The sequence below is a fragment of the Micromys minutus genome, assembly GCF_963924665.1.
Source record: "Micromys minutus genome assembly, chromosome: 8".
NCBI classification, from domain to species: Eukaryota; Metazoa; Chordata; class Mammalia; order Rodentia; family Muridae; genus Micromys; species Micromys minutus.
In genome coordinates, this window is record NC_137977.1 from 59,121,775 (window position 1) to 59,145,698 (window position 23,924).

At 45.2% G+C, this 23,924-nt stretch overlaps 1 protein-coding gene across 2 annotated transcripts in view; it reads left to right on the plus strand.

Annotated features, from left to right (window-relative positions):
• The window catches only part of MYO5B (myosin VB), a 288,648-nt gene that overhangs the window by 125,776 nt on the left and 138,948 nt on the right, over positions 1-23,924 (plus strand). For both annotated transcript variants that reach the window (XM_080920007.1, XM_080920008.1), the window contains exons 3-4: positions 293-464; positions 2,685-2,829. In XM_080920007.1, the coding sequence (XP_080776133.1) occupies positions 293-464; positions 2,685-2,829 (317 nt within the window). The remainder of the gene's footprint in view (positions 1-292; positions 465-2,684; positions 2,830-23,924) is intronic.

Sequence of the window (23,924 nt, forward strand, 5' to 3'; positions counted from 1 at the left end):
TAACGTCCAGAATCCTCTTTATCACACAGCCAAGCACCCTTCAATCCGGTTGTGCTTCCTCAGTTCTTATATCAGTCTATTGCGTTTGATATGCTGGGATTATGTAACCACAGTTCCATGTGGCCTGGTGTCTATGGGGATCAGAAGTACTGTTTTCATCTTGCCTTTCTTGAGAATGTTTCTTATGTTTATGTCTTAGGATTTTTGCCAGGGTAGTGATTCCAGACAGCAAACATGGGCTAAATGCTTCATAATTGTGCTTCTTTTGTGTCTACTGCTTGTTCGTTACTAGATTCGGGAATACCCAATAGATGTCCAGAATAACCAGTTGCCATTCCTGCGGAATCCAGATATCTTAGTAGGAGAAAACGACCTCACCGCGCTCAGCCATCTCCATGAGCCCGCAGTTCTGCATAACTTAAAGGTCCGTTTCCTGGAATCCAACCACATCTACACTTACTGTGGTAAGTGGAGGTACCTGCTGAGAGAGAGAGAGAGAGAGAGAGAGAGAGAGAGAGAGAGAGAGAGAGAGAGAGTCTCACCATTAGACTGCACTTAGGAAACTCAAACATTAAGAATCATGACTCCGCTCTCGTGCACATGAACTTTGCATAAGAGGCTGAGGTCTATGGTCAGTGGGATGCCTGGTGTTAATAGCAGCCGCACTGGGGAAGAATGGCTCCAGCTGCTGGGGAAGTTGGTTTAGGTCTTGCTTGCTGTTGGTAGAAAAGCAAGCCTTCCATTGCATCCCAACTCGGAAGCATGCCCTTGTCACAGAGGCATGCCTACCAAATGATTTTGGCTTGCCCCGTCTGCTTGAAAGAGCCGCCTTCCTAGCTGCTGTTTTTACTGCCCAAGTGCAAACGTGATGCTTGAAGACTTTTTCCAAGTAATGTACAAAATCAGTAAAAATGTCTAAAACATAAAGCCCTGAAATTGATTTTTTGAAATGTTTGTGTTTGTGTACATAGCCCAAATTTTAATATATTCTCATTTCATCTGTACCCCCCCCCCCGTCCCTCCCTCCCTCCTTCCCAGAATACTGCTTGGTAGTGTGTTAAGAACATACCTTTCAGCAGTTGTCTGTAGAAAACAGTGAGAGCCTGGTGGAGTCAGACTGTAGATGGAAAGTCTATGTTGGGTGGTGTTGTCTTAAAGATCTTGGGCTCCCTATGACTACAGTGAAGACTCAGGCCTGGGGGCTTTTCCACTTTGATATTCTACTTGGCCTTTGAAGTTTACCACTTAACTTGCAATCCTGGGTGAGCTGCTTTGATAGGTTTTAGTGCCTAGAAGGGATGGCTTTCATAAACCCCTTCACCCTCAACTAGACTGACTTAGAAGAAATAACACTTATTAGAAACTCCAGAAAACCTCTTTTCTGGAGCTGTTGCAGAGCCTCCATTTTTAGGAGAGAAGGCGAAATGACCATCAGTTTTCCCAGCCCCAGAAATCCCTGGACCCTGTAATGCCTTGGTGTCTGTGCAGACAAGAGGGGGTTCCGATGACCCAGTGTCCCATCAAGTGTCAACAGAACCAATGCCACCTAGCATGGCGGTAAAATGAAGTGTTCCTCTCTACTCTGAAAGGGCTTGTAGTGTTTTGGGGAAATAGCTGACCTCAGGACAGGAGATTAAAATGTCAGCTGAGTATCGAGGGAGTTGAGTTGAACCCTCTGAAAACCAGATGTGTGGCTGCTTCTTGTTCTCCATGTGACTAGCCTCAGTGGGATTTCTCAGGGTTTTTATTCCCCCCTTCCCCCAGACTCCCATTGAAAGAGGTACATGTGTCTCTCTTCCCACTGACCAACAGGAGGGAATACAACATAAGGAAACTTCTCTTCTTGTCATAGTCCCTCCTCCTCATCCCAAGATGACTAAAAAACATCTATTTTTGTGCCTTAGTACATGGGTCTTTGGATATCTGGGATGTAATCTCATAGAAGAGGGGAAAAAAAAGACATATTGCTACCATGTCTTGAAGATGAAATTTGCTTTTTTCCCCCCTTTTGTATATTTTTGGCTACCAACTTGCCTATCCACAAAAGAGGTTTAAAACGTACCAGGATTTCCTCCTTGCTCCGTCAGCATGTTTGAACCCACTGCAGTGCAGACGTTGGAAGATACGGGTGCAGAGACGAGGGGTGTGATCTGACGGAAGAAAGCAGAGGTTTCTGCATGGGCCACTGCTCTGGGGTCCGTTCTCTCCTGTGCTGTCTTCTTGGGGACATCCTAGGTCTTTTATCCTCAGGGACAACAGAGGCGCACAGAGCGGAGACAAGTAGTCAGTGTGCATAGTCTCTGGGAAAGTCAATATTAGACAGTTATGCTGTCCTCAAGTTGGTATTTCTGTGTAAATACCTCGTATATAAATAAGGAAAAATGTCTCCCCAGATTTTAATCCTTAGGTGGAGTTTTAAGTTAAAACTTAAAACTCCCTCTGGTCTCAAAATACTTTGTGTCTATTTCATGTGCTCGGCTTCTGAGTACTTAACGTGTCTGTGCTGTTCCTGTGGGACAGCTTGAGGCCTGGGCTGTGTCCTAATCACCCTCTCCATTACAAGAGACTACCGTGGACGCTCAAGGGTAACTCTTTATGTGATTGAGTGGTTAGACGCCTCCACCTGACCTTCAGATCTACCGCAGGAGAATGGTGCTTCAGGCTGCTGTCCTGTCTGTCCACAGGAATTGTGCTTGTTGCCATCAATCCCTATGAGCAGCTGCCAATCTACGGGCAGGATGTCATCTATGCCTACAGTGGCCAGAACATGGGTGACATGGACCCCCACATCTTTGCGGTGGCAGAAGAAGCCTACAAGCAGATGGCCAGGTAAGACGCGGCTCCGCAGGGCGTGAAGGGGAGTGTCTATCTGAAGGTTGTTGCTTACAGGATGGTAAAGCTAGGACTGGAGAAGCTCTTGGAAGCAGAGCCGCCTGGGTTTCTCCATTCTTTCTCTTGTTCATGTGAACCTAGAGACCAGTGATTGCTTAGATTGACTTCAGGTTTTGAGCAATGGAATAACCCTCCCTCTCTTATCTGTCCCCAAGTGCTTCTTGGCTTTCCTTTCTCCCTGGCTCTACCGTAGAACCATTTCACGGCACCACCGCTCATCAGCGCTGTCCAAACCACGACCTCACACCATAGACTCTTGAAGAAACCGGGACTCCTTGACAGCTTCTTGAGGTAGCAAGCATTGCAGAGGAAGTCAGGACTGCATGTGAGCAGCTGTACCTACGGCACTTCGGGTTTTAGCCTGGAAGTGAAGTTCTGTTTGTGTCCTTAAGCGCTTCTCTTTCCCTCCCCACCCCATGCATGCACTGGTGTGTGCTCTCTCTCACTCTTGCCCTTTCTTCCCCCACACCCAACTCCGTGCCATCAGAGAATGGGCCTCCCAATGCTCTAAACCTATTCCAGACACAAGGAGTGGAAAGAGGGTTTTATTAGTGCCTCAGGAAATGCATTTTCTAGTTAGTTCTATGGTACTGGATCCGGGCAGACTGAGTATTTCTTGTCACAGTTAGAATGTCTTCCTAGAGCCCTAACATCGCAAAGCTTTTTGGGGAGATGAACTTTTAAGGAATAATTTTATAGGGGGAGGATCATACTCCAAGAAATCTTTGTGTCAGTGAATTTGAGTATAAATTTTAGCTCAATTGAATCTTCCATGAGGGAGGACTTTAATGGGTTTCCTTCCGAATTTACAATATTCCTATCATACAGATCAGCATATAAAATCTCCTTCATTAGAGAGAGCAACTACTCACTCGTTTTAAATGACCAGAGAGCTAACAAATCTAATGAACAACAAGCTGAAACTCTGTGTCTCAAATGTGGTGAGTGCCACCTTTGTTGTATCAAATGTGATAGGGCAAAGATCGTGCACCAAATTCACCTTCCAGGGCTTGATCTAGATACCCGATACTTGGTACCTATGTCTTGGCAGTTGGTATGGGGAGAATGGTGGGTGTCAGTGTGTTAGCATACAGCCCTGTATGGATGACTGTGGAATTCTTTGTGTGTCACAGTTGAGAGGAGCCTGGGGATTGGCTGGCACCCCATGCTTGAGGAGAACACACTTGTTTTGTGTGAGGATGATGAAGTTATGTCCTCTTCTCATGGATGATTCTTTATGTCTGTGAAACACAACAAGATAGTGGACTGTCTGACAGACGTAGAGTTCAAACAGCAGGCACAGAGAGATAGACTTTCACCTTGCTCTTTTATGGATGCCATTGACAGGGCCAGTCATACTTAGGAATTCAGAAGTTGGTGCATGTCATGAAAGACTTTATATTGATGTTGCATTAAGGAATGAAGACTGACAGTTCCTTTTGCATTAGTTTGACCAAGAGCAAGCCCTAGTTTGAATTTTCTCTTTCCTCTCGCGTCTTCTGTTTGGAGTATGTGATTGCTGGCCTATCTGTAACCTGTTTATTACATGTCTGTTCTGTCAGTTCCTCTTGCCTGTGTCTGTCCTGTGCTTCTATGTGTGCACTTGTCTTTGCTCAGAGTTCACTGAATGGCACAGAAAACATGATATGGAAAAGAAACGAGGTGTTCTTACATAAATGAAAGAGTCTTACAAGGGAGGCTGCTTTACTGACTCCAGCTGACCCAGAACATCACCCCAAACTACACACAGATTATCAACCTATAAACACAAAATTACATCAGTATAGAATGTGTTTAGTTTTAAGATTGCTTTCAACCTGTTGGCTGCTTTTAGCAAATAATTACCATGACATCATTCATGCATATGCCCATACATGTGCATATGTGCATTCACACACCCACACACACACACACACACACACATGCACCAAAAACCAAAATTGAGTTAAGGCCATACATAGGCACATAATTTAAGATTAAAGTTGTGCATTCATTTGGGTTTCTAAATGCTAATTTCATGGGCGATCCAAGGCAAGTAAAGTTAGCTACAATGTTCTCCTAAAGGTAGGTTAAACCTAACCAGTCCACATATGTAGTAGACCCATGTTGAGGGCACAGGATTAAATGATTTCAAGGAGTCCGTTGTATTAAAGCCATAATGAACAATGTAGTCAAGGCCACAGTTCACAGTCAGGGTTGACCTTTGTGCTGGTCCATACAGAGTTGTGAGCTTACAGGTGAGCCCAGGCATAACTGTGGTGGTCTTTGGCCTCTGGAATATGCAAGAGTAGCTGAGGTGATCAGATGAGTGTGGGGGTCCTGAGTTAATCATAAGTAGGACATCTTCACAGCAGAGCTTCTCAGAGTCTACAAATGCATTATGAGTCTCTGCAAATGGGCTCTGTGTTGCTTGGTTTACAAATTTAAGGCAGAAAACTGTTTCCAAAGAGCATCTCAAGGGAACAATGTTCTGTGTGGCACTGTTTGTGAAACACTGGCCTAGAGCAATGGGGGTGTTTTAATTGATTGGATAAGAACACGATGCGATGTATGTGCTGCTCAGAGAACAGCTTCTCTCTGGTGGGTCTTGTTTCATAATGATATTCTTCTCTGCCATTCCCAAGGATAAGAATATGATCTCATGAAAGATTAATTGTAGAAATAACTCATTTTGTTGTAAGTTGCCTACCAACCCATGCAGAATGAACAGACAGCACAGAACTAAGCGTGAGCCTGTGGTTCGGAGTTGTTTCTTATATCACACATATATTTAACCCCAGGACATGATTGTTGCTCAAGAATGTACAAAAATAATTAACACATTTCTGTGTTTGTTTATCACAGTTTTATATAAACTTTTGTGACAATGGTCAGGACTCTGGACAATACTCTTTAAATCAGATGGTGTGATGGTTTGTATATGGTTGGCCCAGGGAGTGACACTATTAGAAAGTATGGCCTTGTTGGAGTATGTGTGTCACTCTGGGCATGGGGTTTAAGACCCTCATCCTAACTTCCTGGAAGTCAGTCTTTGCCTAGCATCCTTCAGATGAAGATGTAGACCTCCTCTCAGTTCCTCCTGCACTATGCCTATCTGGATGTTGCCATACTCCTGCTTTGATGATAATGAACTGAACCCCTGAACCTGTAAGTCAGCCCCAATTAAGTGTTGTCCTTACAAGAGTTGCATTGGTCATGGTGTTTGTTCACATCAGTAAACCTCTAAGACAGATGGGTAAAGATGAAATTTAAACCAAGTAGCTTTGCATAAAGACTCCTGTGTTAGCCGAGAAGCATGCCACCTACACCGGTATTCATTGACTGTTTCAGTAAGTTTGCGAAACAGAATAGACTCTGGTGCTAAAGCCACACCCGGATCTTGAGCTAGATTTCTTCTCTCAGTGGTTTAGAAGTAGCTCTGATTTTGTTGGGAGTTTTAATTTGGTACATTTCCCAGCCTCGGTGGGAGTGGTCAAATTTCTGAGCTGGCTGGGTCCAATTCTTCTTAAAAGCTGTTTGTGTGGGTTTTTTTTTTTTTTTTAATTGCTTTCCTGAAAATGAATAGGAACACTGCAGAGCAAATCTGTTTGCTCAGGTAGCCAAGGTAATTGAGCACCCACATTCCCCATCTGTCTGCTCAACACTGCCAAGGCGTGACTGATAATGAAAGGTGGACTTGCCATTGCCTAGAACTCAAGGGTGGGCGGGGAAGCTTTGGGCACCCGTGGCAGGACTCCTGGCAATGTCTGAAGGCCCAGCAGGAGTTTCTCCTTTCTGGAGATAGAGCCCAGGAAGGAGGGAAGCTTGCATTCAGTAAGAACAGTGTCTGGTTCAAGGCCCTCACCAGACTCTTGAGAGCAAACATCTTGCTTAGCTTGAGTTGGTAGAGAATGGGAGATCTTTCCAGAGGATTCCAGAGAAAATGTGTGTCCATGTGAGAAAGTGCCCCCAGTATACAGCTAAAGATAACCCTATGTGGTAACCAAGAATAAAGGCTTTTCAGGATGATAGCAGCAGGTGGACATTGAAGACTCCTCTGTTGTTACTGACCGTCAAAAGATGCCAGCTTGGCTCATCTCTACACAATAAGGGCCTACTGGGAGAGGAAGGAAGAAAAGCTATGCACTCTCCATCCCTGAGACAGAAATAACAACTTACAAGTTTGTAGTTGTTAAGGTACTCTTGTGTGCATGAGAACAGACTTGGACTTGAGATTTAGGAGAGAAAAATGGCACAAGTATCTGTGAGCAAAATTTACAGCTTGTTTTGATCAGCTTTTAAATTGAACAGAATGTTGCTTTATTTTTTTATCTTCATTACCTCCTTTGTTGTGGGGTGGGCTGTAAAATGCTTTCTACTGGAGTCTCTCAGGGTGAGAACATCATCAATGGACCAAGGCAGAGATAAGTTTGATTTCTCTGAGTCACTTGTAAGCATGAGAATCTAGGCTTCCAAACTGGTGATCTTGTCTCTCCCAATGAACTGAGTGTTGACAGACACTCCTCTCCCCCTGCCTTCTGTGGCTCATGGGCATCCTCTTCTTAAGAGCAGCACCATTGCTGCCTCTGAAACAATCGAGTTCAAATGAAGATAGAGGAGTCATTGACAGCTGTCTATCATGGGGCCTACATGTTAAAGGTGATAGATCACATCAGTGACTGTTGTTGTATGTAAGCGAGAAAATCCCTGGGCTTCATAAGTGGGCAGCACAGTTGGGCTGAATTTCAGAGTAATATGAATCCCTGACATGGTTGATGCTGATCTTTGCATGGAGTTTTATTTGCCTTTCTATCTTTTCATGTGATGTAAGCGTGACTCTTAGCTGCATTAGGACATGGGTCAGGGGGACCTCCAGATGGTAGACCCAGGACAGTTCTTTTTCTTTTGTGACATTGTGGATGATATTAATACCATGTCGCGAGCATTGCACTATGTGCTGATCATGCTCCCCAAGACACTGTAAATGTTCTTTAACAGTGATGCCTTCACCGTGCCTCCTTTGTAATGTTGAATCCCAAATCAAAGTCACACACTTAACGTGATACTTCACGAATAGTCTGTGTACCCTGCTGAAGCATTATCTCTTGAGAGAAAAGAACCTGCAGCCGTGACTATGCCATGGACCTCTGGGTGTCACGTAGCCACCCATCTCTCAGATGCATCCCTTCTTGTGGTATGGGGTGGTTTTCTAAGTGCGATGAAGTTACTTCCAACACTGGATCTTCGGAAAAGAAGACGAAATATGTTTACTTTAGATGACCACTTTATATTGTTTTACAGTAAGATTGTAATATGTAAACTTGTGCCCTTCTCAACCATGCCTGTGCTCCAGGACCGAAGGCGTCACAACTTAACACTTGAAGCCAGTGATTGGCAGTGACAGAACTTAGACATACAGGGTGTCTAGTTTGACAGATTCTGACTCATGTATGCAACTCATGTAACCATCACCACATTCAACACAACACTTTCCTTAACTCCCAAAAGTTTCCTGAGATAAAAATTCACCATGTAAACTCTAACCACCTGAAGATTTGTTGCCCCGTTCCCTGAGCTTCTGAGATCACTTTTTAAGAATGTGCTGATTCGAATTCTCCAGTGCATTCCACCTCTGAACTGCTGTGATTCCTTGAGTGTACCTTTTCTACATTCTGAATTTTGCATCGGGTGTAACGCTCCTAGCTTGGTGCATGTGTAGATTCAATGATTCTGTTCTAGGTTCTTTATCAATAAGGGGCTTGGCATTTCACTCCATGAGAGTGCTTGCCTAGCATACCCAAGGCCCTAGATTCAACCTCAGACCCCACCCATGCATGCAAGAATGTGTTCATCTTGATGAGTTCCCATCAGAGGATCCAGCTAGTTAATTGCTACTTAGTTTCAAATGCCATTCATTAATCTGCCTGATCAAGATGTGAATCAGGAATGTAAACAATTTTAAAGTCCTGCTGAAGCCTTTGCTAATGTGGTCAGATGTGCTCTGGGTTGTGTCTAGAGCAGGTGTAGCAGCACAGACCCAATCAGCATCCCAGCTCCACTTGGTCAGGTCTTGCACTTCAGCTGTCTTGTTGAGGACAAGAGTGTGTGTCTATCTGCACGTGACTGTGAGTGTGTGTGTGTGTGTGTGTGTGTGTGTGTGCATATGTGTGTGTGCCTCCTCTAAGGCACAAAGACTTCACATGTGCATAGTGACTGAGCCCAGTGCTATGCTCTGCTTTATAGAGGTAGGCTCTTGAGCTCTTGAGTTTGTTTCATATTATTCACATTATTGTAGCCTTTTTTTTCTAGTGTCAACATTGAGCTTGTCACCCCCTGTGCATCTCTGAAATTAATAGTGGTGGTGACATGTAAGTAAGATCTCTGTTTTCAAGGTGTCAGAAGTGGTTTTCAGCGCAAACAGCTAATAGAATCTGAAGCCTTACAGGATGGAATGGCATTCCTATTTATATCACGGTAATGCCTTTCACGCCATGTTAACCACTTGCTTTCTTTCTCAACTACACATTTTCACCTTTATATCCCAGGAGACAGAGCAGCTGAACGCCATGTGTGCTGACACGGCTGAGTGTGAGTAGCAGTGAAGGAAGATGTGTGAGGCAAGATGGCCAAGTACAGGGTCTCAAGGACAGGAATAATTTTGGTTTCTCAGACCAGGACAGGATGTGTGTGTGTGTGTGTGTGTGTGTGTGTGTGTGTGTGTGTGTGTGTGTGTTTTGCAGGGGTCCAGAACAGTTGTAGGTTTACCTCACTGTAGTTGCTGGTGCATGTTTGTCAACAAAATAGAGGTGCCGTATCTAGCTTATGAGACTTAGAATGAAGCAGGTTGATAAGTACACATTCTTACTGTGACTAAGCAAAGGGTACTGAATATGAGGCATGGTTGTAGGACTGAAACTACTGATAGTAATGTGGGATATATGCCATGTTAGCACAGTGTCCTCAAGGAGGTGGTGTTGCAAGAATTGAAAATCGGATAGGTATCACATGACTTATCCTGGAGGAGATGGGAACAAACATCTACTCATACCGGATAAGGCACCAACAGCAGACCAAAGAAATGATTCCATCCAAGCATACCTCATTGAGTCACTTGTAGGAATGTGGATGAGAGGTTGCTTACAGAAACATGGACAACTCAAAGGCAGCTGAATCTCCAAAGAGCCCAGCCTAGCATCGGTGACAGCTCACAAAAGATGTGTCTCTCTAGGCTGGGTCAAGGAACACTTAATTCTGTGTAGCTCTGCAGTTTCTGGGGGCATGAACAAGAGGTGACAGTGTTGGGCATAGGGTAAAAAAAGGTTTTGAAAAAGTCCTTCTTTCATGTTGATGGAATTGTGCCCCAGCACATGACAAGGCTTGGCTTTCTGGGGGCAGATTGAGCAGTCCTTAACGGTTGTACATTAAGATCTCTACAGTTCTCAGTCAGAACCTTGCAGGTGGAATCGAGTCCTCTGCATTTTTTTAGAAAAGCTCTATTAGTGATTTTGAAAAGGTGCGAGTCTTCAGGCTAGTGTTCAGGGAACTTCTGGAATGGGTTAGCTTCTGTGGTTCGGGATGTTGGGAGCTGGTGTCCACAGACCCCCTTGTGATGGGTTTTGATTGTCTCCCAGCCTTCATGCTTTCAACAGGTTGCTTTCAACACCTCCCTGCGAAAAAATGATCCAAAGACATAGTTTGATCAAAGAAAGAGGTCTCCGAATTTGGGAACCAGTTAGATGGTAGATCCTCTGATCTTGGCAGCTGCCTACCTCTTGAAGTCATGTCAGTCCTAGAGAAACCTCCGGGAAGACTTGAAACTACCAAAACCCAGGCCTCATTTTAGCAGAGGCTGGGTGTGGGTATCTGCAGATGCTGTCTTGTGGAAGTGCTGAAATTGCCTGCACAGCCCAGATAACCCTGACTTGAGACGTGGGAGGTCTCTGTGAATAAGCAAGAGGGGGGTAGGAAGAACAAAAGGTGAAGTATGACCACAGGGCATGTATGTGTCTTCCATAACCTCAGTGGACATTCTTAAATCAACAGATACTGTGTCTGACTCCCACCCCATGTTAGAAAGCAGTGATGCTGAAAATCCAAGGAGCAGCACCCACAGCCAACAAATGACAGAAACTAATTTGCTTGTCCTCCATGTTCCTAGAACCAAAGAAGATAAAATGCTTTGTGATTAGTGATTTAGTGTAACAATGATATTTTTTTTTTGGTTAAAAATAGAATTAGCAATCTTCACAAGAGCTAACACCAAGAATACAATAGAATTATGGTATTTCTTTTAGATTATGCCTAAGGGAGGAAGGAGGAAATCCAGTTCTGATTACTGTTCTGATCACTGGCCTTTACCTGCTAAGAATAGCTAGTGTTCCTGAGAGATCTCGGCAGGCCTGCTGACATAGGTGTGAGCTAAGCAGCTCTCTGATTGCTTTTAGCTGACATGGGTATAGGGGGATGCTCTTCAGCTGGGTTGTTCAGGATCAATGCCCACTCTGGTTTGTTCCGCTTCCCCACTGGGTCATTGGGTTCCCGAGTATCATTTCGTTTGTCTTCCCCGTATTGATCCATCATAATTGCCTGACACGTGCAAACTAGCTCAGCAGTCCTCAGCAGAGATTTTTCTTTGCATTTGTGTGGGGCTGTCATTTCCACAGTCCAGTTCATCTTCCTTTCTTGCATTTATAGGCGCTCTTATATTTTATCTGGTAGCATGTGATATGTCGCACAGTGTGAGGAGTGTGTCTCTTCCTGACAGAGAAAGGCTTTTGAGGTCACACCACCTAGGACTAAAGGTTTCTACTTCAGCATTTTCATCCTGCAGTGTGTGATACCCAGTCTGGTAGAAACTTGCCCTCTGGACTCCACCGCCCTACTCTTTGGAAGCACGCAGAGCTGAACAGGCATCTGCTTCCCTGTTGCTCACTCCCACCCAAGCGTCTGCCTCTTTCTGAAGCAGCTGGGAATGAGCATTTAGTCTTGTCTCCACCAGACTGAACTCTTCCTGGTCCAGCTACTGTCCATCATGTGATAGCTTACCGTTCTGACAGACTTTATTGGGTACCTGATCCAGCTTCTTCTACCCATCCTACACTCCGCTGCTTTCATACTTGAGCTACAATTTCACCTTTAATCTGAATAGAGTCGATTACAGCTCTGTTTCATTTTCCTAGAATCTAGATATTTGAGCATGGCGTTGCTGGATAGTTACAATGGTTGCTATGATCCATTGTGTGTCTAGACTCTGGTCACACTGTGGCGCTGGTTGGTTCAGCACTGCTGTAGAGTGTGCCGAGGGCCGGTTATGGTTAAAGACTGTCTTGCAGCATAGCTAAGTAGCCGTGTCCTAGCTGTGACCCAGGCTTTGTGGTCTTGGTTTTTTTTTTTTTTTTTTTTTTTTAATCTTTCTGCTGGAGAGCTGATCTGATGAAGTGATGTGCTTAGAACTAATGGTGGCGACTGTCCTGGTGGCCAGTTGCCAAAATAGATTTTTTTTTTTATAGCACAGAGCAGAGGTGCTCTCTTAGCAGAGTTGTAGGACTAAAGTGTTGCTTACTCTTGAGAAGGAAGACACTGTTTAACTTTGAGAAACCATTTCTATCTCGACACTTCCCAGTGCATCCCATGGGTTCATTACACACTGCCTCTCGTGGCCTTAATCTGTCACACACAGACCAGAGGGCATCAAAGCTGAATCCAACCCTTCCCTTGAGGTTTGTCTTTTTAAGTATATTCCATGGGATTCTCTAAAACCTATTCTAAATCTGAGAAGTGGGGGTAAAGGCTCTGCCTCAGGAACATCTTGAAACATAGATCCCCCTCTTTTTACTTGACACAAACAGGGCCAGAGCATAACACCATGGTACTTCATGGGTGTGGGCCAGGGGTGCAGCGCAGACTGTAGCGGGCAGGGTAAGTCTGTGTGTCTAAGGGTTGACTCCTATCAGTCAGTATGCAGCACACAGTGTGATTGTTAGATTTCTGTGTTCTCCCTTACCTTGTAGCTCTTCTCTATAACAGGGAATGATCCTTTGTGGCTGTTTGTTCTACTCTAGACCCCTTACTTGAGTCATTCACGGAGAGGTGTGGCTCGTAGCTGATTGCCTAGTCCAATCCTGGGAGCTCCAGCCTATTGATGGTACCCAGCCTTGGAAATTGATGGGGATTTGTTTCTGCCTCCATTTCTTTGGGCTCCCCTCAGCCAGTGGGACCCATGCCATACCATATTCTGAACTGGCTCTGGCCATGATGTTTATCAGATCTGCAGACTTGGCTCATGGTAGCTAGGAAGAAATAAATAGGCATTGAAACCCCCCATCTCCACAGCAGCTGGTGGGATTTCAAGGCAGTCATACTAAGGACCAAAATGTTTTATTTTGGTCATCAAAGGCTGGACTTGGTGGCACTTTTTATTCATCTTTGTCTTCCTACTATAAAAATCCTAATCTTCTGAGACAGATTAATGCCTTGAGTTGAAAAAGGAGAATGTCATAGAAAAGAAATGTGGGAGAGAAAAGCCTATTAATATACTTCAAAAAATATTTCCCTGCATTGTTGATATGCATGATAATGAGAGGGAATGTCCTGGCTCTCCTATGTGATGTATGGGCCTTATTTAATCGCCATTAGGACAAGATCGCAGTCTTGTAGAGCTGCAGTAGAGCCGTAGAGAAATTCCCTCTCTAAGATGTGTGACTGTCTGGCAGCCATACTGTGGACCTGGAAGCCATAACTCCTGCCCCTATGATGTTAACTGGTTGGATACAGGCCTGGGTTCCTGACTCAGGAAACTGGGTAGGTAGAAATTCTGTTGGCTGAGAGCAGGGGAGTAGGAAGAGGAGGAAGCAAGAATAATGAGGAAGGAACAGAAGAGATTTACGTGGGACCTTTTCTGTTCTACTCCTGTCACTCTCAGAGAGATGGCTCGTAGCTGAACATACAGTGCAGGCCAGAGAGCTCTTGGTCTGTGGATGGTACCCAACCTTGGGAACTGATGGTGTCTAGTAGGGAGAGTGTTGGGAGGAAGTTACCATGCAGATGTAGCCCTGAGGACAGTCAACATTTGAAGCTCTGACAGAAGGGGAGGAACCCACATGTAAATTTCCAACCTTGTGAGTGAATCTCAACTGAGCCCTCTGTGAGGCAAACAGGACTGGGGCAGAGCACCACGGTGCTGGTCAGGGCTACAGAGTACATTGTAGTGTAGTATAGGGCTTGGCTCTGTGTATAAGGGTTAGCTCCCATCAGGCAGTGTGCAGCACACAGTGTGACTATTAGCTTTCTTTGTAATTCTCACACTAGTTCTACATTTTGTTGTTTGACTTTTGACTTCTCCCTTACCTTGTAGCTATTCTCTGTAACTCTAGGATGCAGAAGACCAGCCTGTGGAATGGTGAGGCCTGGGGTGAGGGGTCTGGGTCAGTTATCAAGTCATGAACAGAAGAACTGGGGCTGGAATCAGACTTCTTACCTCAGGCTCTCATTATCCCTCCAGTACTTCTGTGTGACTCATGCTTGGACACTGTGTGTGTGTGTGTGTGTGTATGTGTGTGTGTGTGTGTGTGTGTGTGTGTGTGATCTCCAGTGTCACATGCATACTGGCTAATTAACTCTTTCCAGTGGGAAGTTTTCTCAACAGCAGCACAGCCAGTCTGCTGGGAGATCCTTGCTGCTGATGGCTGTGCAAACAATGTCACAAAGCAGGTGATGCTTTTTTCCTTGGCATGTACCTACATGCCCCCATAGGTAGACGGGGACTGCAGGGCCAGTATTGGGTTTTAGATGAGCACAGTCTTTGCTCTCCTTTGTCTGCACATTTCCCTGTCCATCCTGTATCTGATTGGCAGGAACGAGGGATTGAGAGCTCTGGGTATCAGTCCATGTGGAATTTTGAAATTGTCAGGACAGACAAGCAACTATATTGTATTAGTGGCTTGACTGCCCAGAGATCCTCCTGCTGGAAAAATATCCATCTCTTGGCCTGTCACTTTGTTTAAAGTGTTACCTTTGCTGTCAGCTCTGAGTCAGAAGCTATTAAAATATGCATATTCTCTAAAATAGAAAATGTCATTTCTGTCTGTCTTCTGAAATGTGACTCAGGTCTCCTGCCTGCCTTCCCCTGGTTACTGCCACAGTCCCTGAGCTGGCCTTCGACTCCTAAGTATGTCATCTACCATCTGGGGTTTTTAATTAATTTATTTATATACTCTACACCCCCATCACAGTCCCCTCTCCCTTCTCTCCTCCCAGACCCTCCCTCACTACACCCTCCCCTTCTCCCAAGAAGGAGAACCCCCCCACGGGTACCAACCAGCCCTGCCACATCAAGTCTAAGCAGGAATAAGTGCATCCTCCCCCACTGAGGCCCTACCAGGCAGTCCAGCTAGGGGAAGGGGATCCAAAAGCAGGCAACAGAGTCAAAGACAGTTCCCACTCAAATTGTTAGAAGACCCACAAAGTAGCACATCTGCTACAAATGTATAGGGGGCCTAATTCCAGCCCCTTTATGCTCTTTGGTTGGTGGGCCCCCATGGGACAAGGTTAGTTGACCCTGTAGGTCTGATGGGGTCCTTGACCTCTTCAGTTCCGTCAATCCTAACCGCTACTCTTCACAAGATTCCCAGAGCTCTGCCTGATGTTTGGCTGAGGGTCTCTGCATCTGTTCACATCAGCTGCTGGATGAAGCCTCTCAGGAAACAGTTTTGCTGGGCTCCTGTGTGCAAGCCTCTCAGGAGACAGTTATGCTAGGCTCCTGTGTGCAAGCCTAGCAGAGTATCACTGATGTTTCAGGAGTTGGTTTCTCCCGAGGGATGGGTCTCAAGTTGGACTGTTTTGTCAGTTGGTCATCCCCTCAATCTCTACTCCATCCCTGACTATGTGCTTCTTAAAGGCGGGACAAAGGTTTTGTGAGAGGGTTGGTATCTCTTTCCCTGTCCACTGGAAGTCCCGCCTGGCTACAGGAGCTGGCGATCAGTCTCCATAGCCCCAGCTGCTAGGAGTCTCAGCTCGGGCTACCTACATAGACTCCCAGGAACCTCCCCTGTACTGCTGGTTTTGTGTCAACTTGACACAAGCTGGAGTTATCACAGAAAAAGGAGCCTCCCTTTAGGAAATGCCTCCATGAGATCCAGCTGTAAGGCATTTTCTCAACTAGTGATCAAGGGGGAGGGCCCAGCCCATTGTGGGTGGTACCATCCCTCGGCTGGTAGACCTGGGTTCTATAAGAAAGCAGGCTGAGCAAGCCAGAGAAGCAGGCCAGTAAGTAACATCCTTTCATGGCCTCTGCATCAGCTCCTGCCTCCAACTTCTTACCCTGTATGAGGTCCAGTCCTGACTTCTTTGGTGATAAACAGCAATGTGGAAGTGTAAGCTGAATAAACCCTTTCCTCCCCAACTTGCTTCTTGGTCATGATGTTTTGTGCACAAATAGAAACCCTAAGACACCCCCTACCCCAGGTCCCAGGTTTCTATTTTGTTCCACCCCCACCCATTTCCATTCTCTCCCACTCCCTCCCCATACCTGATCCCCAGCCCCATTTTAGCCCTCACCCCCTCTCCCACCCAGTTTCCTCTTCCATCAACCTCCAAAACAACTGGCATTCCATCTTATACCCTCCAGAATGGCTAATATCAGAAACTCAGGTGACAGCACATGACTGCGAGGATGTGGAGCAAACAGAACTCTCCTCCATTGCTGGTGGGAGTGCAAGCTTGTGCAAACAATTTAAAATCAATTAGGTGGCTTCTCAGAAAATTGGGAACAGTTCTATCTCAAGACCCAGCTATACCACTCCTGGGAATGTACCCAAAAGATACCCCCACTATATCTCAGGAACACTTGTTCAACCCTGTTCATAGCTGCTTTATTCATAGCCAGAAACCGGAAACAACCTAGATGTCCCATAACTAAAGGATGGATAAAGAAAATGTATATTTACACAATGGAACCACCATTCAGTTATTAAAAACAGAAATATCATGAAATTTCCAGGCAGGTAGATGGAACTAAAAAAGATCCTCATGAGTGAGGCAACCCAGGCTCAGAAAAATATGCCTGGTATGTACTCACTGATTAGTGGATGTTAGCCATAAAGTACAGGGTAACCATGCTTCGGTCCACAGACCCAAGGAAGCTAAGTAATAAGGAAGACCCAAGGGAGGAGGATTAAATCTCACTCAGAATTGGGTGGGGAAGGAGGCAAGACTGTTTTAAGATAAACAACTTTAGTCTATAAATGCCAATGGGAAAGCCAGCCAGAGGGGAGAGCTTAGGCTGAGGAGCAGAAATAGGCAGCTGGGTCTGGAGCAGAATGGAGTGTGGCGAGAGCTGGACTGCAGTGCCCTCGGAGAGAAGACGGGCAACTTCTGTATCTTGGGAAGAAGGTGGCTGACCGGATTTCACTGTGAAATGGTTTTTTCAGGAGTCAGAAGTAAGCTAGTCCTATAAGCGCCATAGTTTTGTAAACACATTATACCTTGATGTTTATAATAAAAATGAATCTTGTTCTTTTTGTCAGTTAAAATGCCTTGAAGATTCGAGGGTTCTGTTCTATCAGAGTTTCTTAAAAATAGTTTGGGATTGAGGGGTGGTATCTCGAGACCCCTACCCCTAGCTGAGGAGCTGTTGCCAGTGACTACCGAAGGACAGTCACTTTGCTTTAGAAAACTGGCCACAGAAAGGTGGGTGACCCCATGACTGTGCAGACATGGGCAGACTTGGTGGGTTAAAATGCAAATTAATTATAAGAAGATAACTATCCCCCACCCCCTCAGTGTGATGTAAAATTAGAGCAGCCTCTGATTTTGCAGCCAGTATAGGAAGGTTGACGCAGCAGACTAGAAGCCGAGGAAAGGTTTCGGGACTTCCCTCCTTGTTAAGCTCTGTTAGGATCTTAGTATATGGCAGACAATGAGATTCACAATAAATAATGGGTGGACATTACATTCCTTGTAATGTCTCCTATAAATCCCTGGTTTGGACGGAAATAAATCACACACATTTAAAGAAAAAGTCTGCAGCTCAATTGCAGTGATTGGAAAAGCCTGTAAGCAGTAAATAGATAACTAAGGTGGCCGCGTGAAGGGGTTGTATTTTATGGGATGGGTAACTAAAGGGATGGGTTAGAGGATCTTCTGAGAGCCTGTGACAGATGAGCTTGGATTGGGGTCATTGGGGTCATATCCTAGGGACCTATCACTCCTGCTCTGGACTGGAATGGAATGGGAGTGGACTTTGCTTCTCCCCATTATGAACTTAAACTTGTCACAGGTGGGGTAGAGAGACCCTTCAGGGAGAAGACAGACAGAATCAGAGGGTTGGACAGCTGCCAAGCTTCTTAGAGGGTTATTGGAAAGGTAATGAGGTGCTGGGGATGAAAGGACATTTCCTTGACTCCATATTGAATGTATTCTTCATTGCCCAAAGCAGCCCATGTCCATCAGCTGAAAATGAGTTAGCAAGATATGATTGTCAGGTATAAGAGACCCATTGCCCAGTGTTGCTGCTAAGCTTCAAGAGAAGAGTACTGATGGACAGAGTCAAACCCAGGACTACCCACTGTTGTCTCAATAGGAACAGAGGCAGTCCTCAACCCCAGGGTACTTAATGCTTGGCCAAGATGGACAGGATATCAAACCATTATGGGGAATTAGTTTGTAGAGCACTTTTCAGTGAAACACTTAAAAGACTGGCCTCCAAGAGACTGGACCATAGGGCAAGAGGGAGTTGTGAGTAGAATAGATCTAACCTAGGATTGTGATTTGTGGGGTGTCTTCATGTTGCTGATGCTGTGCTGAAACACCATGGCCAAAGGCAATGTTGGGAGGAAAAGGTTTATTTGGCTTACACTTCCACATCACTTGTCCTCATCAAAAGAGGTCAGGAGGAAAACTCAATGAGGCAGAAACCTGGACACAGGAGCAGAGGCCAGAGAGGAGTGCGGCTTACTGGCTTGCTCCTCATATCTTGCTCAGCCTGTTTTCTTAGAGAACTCAAGACCACCAGCTCAAAGGTGATTCTACCTGCACTAGACTGGGCCCTTCTCCAATAATCACTAAATAAGAAAATGACCTATAGATCTGCCTACAGCTCCATCTTTTTTGAAAGCACTTTCCTAATTAAGGTTCTTTCTTCTCCAATGATGATAGCTTATCTCGGATAGATGAATAACTAGCCAGTACAATTGACCCCAAGGGAGATGAAAGCATGACCCAACAAAAACCCACCTACAAATCCATCATTATTATCACTGCCCAAAGTGGAAATAACCCATGTCTATCAGTTGAAAATGAATTAACAAGATAAAAGCTACTTATACCATGGAAACTTAAATTGTTTTAAAGGGTTACAGAAGTGCTGGAATAACATGGAGGGACCTTGAAAACACCACACTGAGAGGAACCAGTTGGTCACAGAATGTCATTTATATAAAATGTCCATAATACACTTAGCTGTAGATGAAGAAAGTTCAACAGGGTCTGGGATGAAGACTACAGTGGGAGGTAGCTGATAACAGACATGGTTTCTCTGGAGTTGTGGAAATGTTCACAACTATTCTTGTGGTTCTTTCACCCTAAGCATATGAAAAACCAGTTTGTTCTACAGCTTGAATGAGCAAATTCTATGACATGTGTGCCATAGCTTCAAATCAATGACATCAATGACCCAGTCAGTAAACACAGTATTTGCATTTTAGGAAATGGGGATTCAAAGGAGTCCCTTGGAAGACTTCATTTGAGGCCTCAGGAGGTGAGGTTCAGATTGGCTGGATAGAGGCAGAAGCAGGTGCAAATGGTTTTAAATTGTGAAGAATTCCATCCAAGATTTGTGTGAATTTCGTCTAGGCAACTGGGAGTAGAGGCAAACCTGATGTCCCTCCCCAAGAATTTTAATATATTCTGGATTAATCCATACCAGGACAGACACACCCCTGAGAGAGCTTAGCACACACTGCTTAGCAAGGCAGCCTTGACATCTGAAGGAGCCATTTGCTCGTGTCAGGGATGCCCCATGAGAATGGGTCCAGGATCCCTTCTGTCCTCAAAGGATGTGGCTGTGACTGTGCGGCAGCCTGGTGTTCCTTACTCTGCGTCAGTAGAACGTTTTGCTCTTCAGAATTCCAGGATCTTGATGAGTCACATTCAAGGACCAAGGAAAGACACTTAGAAACACAATTTTAGGTTTTCCCAATGATCATCACTGCAAATAGATTTGGGAATTGGGATTATTAAAGAAAAAGATAAAAAGGGATTTAAAAAATCAAAATAATTTTTAAAATCAAAACCTGGGATATTTGAAGATGGCCTTAACCATACTCTATCACAGTCCCCCAAAGTATGCAATCTCAGTACCTCCAATTTCCCTTCTGACAGAGTAGTCAGTCACCTAAACTAAAATAAGTACATCACTAATGGGGAGCTATGGCTTAAAATCTCAAAAAGAAGGACGTTTACTTTTTAGAAGAGTTCTTTCTGTGCTGTAGATCACAGGGTAGATAAATATTTGCATTTTTTCTTTGCCAAATCTCCTTTCTAGGAAGAAACAAACATCCAAGTCTGGATCTATGTACAGCAAATTCCTGCCTCTGGATCTCCCTCCTTCTGTGTAAACTAACTCTGTCAAGATCAATCTTCTGGGTGTCAACATTTGGACAGTTAATGGCTCTTGATTCAGGAAACCTTTATCTGCAGCCTTGGTCCTCTTGGGTGTCCCGTTTTCTGAACCATCGGACCCTTGCTGGTCTCTGTATTTGAACACAAGGACCTGCTTTGTTCAGGTGTAGCGTCTCCATGCTTTGTTACAAAGCTAGGATGCTCCTCAGCCCAAAGGTAAAGAATTCCCAGTTGGAGCAGCTGAGCCCTTGCCCACGCCCACACTTGAGAGTTATGTTTGTCAGTGTTTAGAGAAAACAGACATACTTCCCACTTCACAGAGCCAAAGATGATGAAACACAAGTCATTTGTGTTCTTGGCAGCATCTCCAGCCAACATGGAAGAGGTAGAGAGCCACCCCTTCTCCTGCCCCTACTCTGGACTCCAGGGGTTCAGGTGCCAAATATGTCATTAACTACATACATCCTCCTGGGGTTCCTGTGCAATTAATTCCAGTGCTGCTGCCTCTTATGTGATAGTGTGAGGACAGTCAATTCCCTTTCCTCTACAGCCATCCCCGGGCCTTTGTGCTGGGGAAGGCTCCCGTTAGGCTCCTCAGGGAACAGCTGAAAAGACCTTTGGGCTCAGGTGGAGGTAGATAAAGAGCAAAGGCAACACACACCTGTGGCTGCCCAAGATGCTCTGAGGAGACTGTGGGGAATCTGGGGTTCTACTGCTGCAAGTGTCTACAAATTCTGGCCCATCCCATCCTCTGCCATGCTACCCCCTAATTAAGGAATTGAGAAATCCTGAGGACTTGGCTTTACAGTTGAGGAAACCAAGGCTCAAAGAAGTGACCTAATTTACCCGAATTGGCAATGTCCCTCTAAATCCTCTGAAGGAAGGCCATTGTATCCCCATTAATGTCATTGATGGTGATCACTTGGGTTTTTGTGGACCCTCTACCCTTGTGATCCTGTCCATTTTCCCTGTAGTTCCTGTGCATTCTCCAGCAGAGGTTTATCAATCCCTGTCCTTTCTGCAGACTCATCTCTCATCTATGAGCTGAGGCTGCTGGCCCTATTCATATCTTCAGGCCGTGTACATGGGCTCTGCCTTTACCATTCTTTTCCACAAAACATCTGAAGAAATAAACTGGATGAACTGACTAACATTTAGTTGCCTGGTTCAGAAAAACGATCTGTCTTGTCCAAGGGCAATTGGTCCTTGAAGCTGTGGAAAGTGTCCCTGCCACATACTCTTCTGGGTTTGGTAGTGGATGGAGCAGTAGCCACAGGATCTCCTCCCCACCCCCAAATTCACTAAAGCTTTGTTCTGTAAAGAGAGTGAAGGGATGTTAGCTGAGGGTAAATTAAGGCTGTAAATGGGGTAGAATAGATGATATGGCGAATTTGGAGTTTTGTGTTATTTCCAACTCTGTTTTCTTTCCAACTCCTGGTTTTGTGTATTTGTGTGTCTATCTGCATGTGTGTATGTGCACACACACTTGCACATGCAGGCATTCATACGTACTATATAAAAAAAGAACCTGAGAGAGGCTAGGAAGGTAAGCCATCAACAGAAACACTGTTAGCTATAGGCAAGATCTTGATTACACTCCCACCCAGCAGGGTATTGATAGATTGTGTTTTACTTTGACTAATGTCTGGTTTTGCCAGAGGCTGCTAGCGTGAAGCTCAGCCCTTGACCTAAGTGTGGTATTCTCCTCTCTTTGTCACCTTAAAACCTCAGATGGCTCTGGGTGGAGAGGGGTGCTGTGAAGAACAGACATGGAGGTGGTTCTTCTTGATAGCATGTTCCAGATGAGACCCACCAGATACTATCCAGATTCTGTGTGGGTGAGAAAGGAGAACCTTAATTTTAGTTTTGTTATATGGATTCAGTAAGTTTTCCATCTAGCCTAATGAATGATTGATTTTCTTTCTATTACTGGGTCTCTTCCAGCTCATTACAGCGAGCCTTTTGAGGACTCAAATGACTTCAGGGACTTTATGGATCAAATTAATTTGTGACCTAGGATCCACAGTCTGGGGACATTGTATCAAAGAGACCAGTGAATAAGTGAGCTCTATTGATAAATAGCACCAATAGATGTGGCTTCTGTGCCTCCTCTGAGCTCTGCCATTGCACGAATTATCAACCGAGCCTTCAGACTGATAGCATCTGCTCAAATACCTCAGGAGGAAGCAGGCACTTCACAGAGATCCCACTCCAGAGGTTGGATGCATGATGTACTTGAAGGATCTTGGCGTGGTGGGGGAAAAATGCTGGACTTAAGATGTCTAGTTTGGGTTCTACAGCTTTGTGTGGCTCTGTTTCTCCCCCCCCCCACTTATATGTGAGAAAAGAGGAAGCTGTAAGAGGAGACTCCCAGAGGGAGAGATGTCCACTTTTAAGAGAATTGTCATTAAGGCGATTCAAAGATGATCTTTGTGGTTGGCCTCGAGGAGAGAACAGGGGCAGAGATAGCAAAAGGGAGAATTTTCACAAGAAGGTGTAAGAAGGAAGTGTGGGCTGAAAGGCACTAGTTGTCCTGATTGGTTGGGCCATCAGGGTCTGTGTGAATCAGAAGGGACCATGGGTCCCTTGTGGTATGCACTGGTACTGGTTCTTGGGTGATGAATGAAGCCTGCCTGGTCAGGTTCATGTGTGGTCTCCCTCTGGGTCTTTGTGTTCCCTCATTGTGCCTGGACATTCCAAGCCTTACATCCCACATGGCATTTCCAGGGTTCTCACAGTCTGTGCACCTCTGTGCACCTCGCTATAGACAGCCTTGTATGTTAGTCTGAGCCATGGGATCTGTAGGTGCCACAGTGCACAACACAGTGGAATCTTGACCCAAATCCACCCTACAGGCAGACCGAGCCACCCAAATTGAGCCGTTCTTTGATGTGGTCAGACGTGATCCTTCCTTGTGCCAGTCGCTCTTACTGGGTTGCTCCTGGGCTAATGCTAATGTGTTAATGGTAACCAAAGTGAGGGCCACGGGCCATGTTGAAATTGGGTGGGGCTGAAGCTGGAGAAGAGGAACTCCTGGATTAAAATATTAGCTGCCATATAATTTGTGGTCATGAAGACATGGCTCCTCTTTTGGCATCTTGGATACATGATGTAAGAGAAGAGTACATTCCATTGTCCTTCAGCCCCTAGTGCTGTGTTCTCTAAGAATCCTGAGACACTTCAGTCTACCCCAAGCCTCTGCTGAAGGGAGAGGGATATAGTGCTCTTACTTGGCAGTCTGTTAGCAGAACATGAAAACCATGTGGACTCCAGACTTCTTCCTGGAGGCCTTGCAGAAGTTCCACCAGCCTCACTAGCTTAGTTTTTCTCCAAGAAGAGTGGAGCTATCCATCCTCTATCACAAACCATCTCCAGTATCTCTTGGTGCCTTAGTTCTCAAACCCATAATCAAAGCATACTCAGATCTGTTAAGTCAA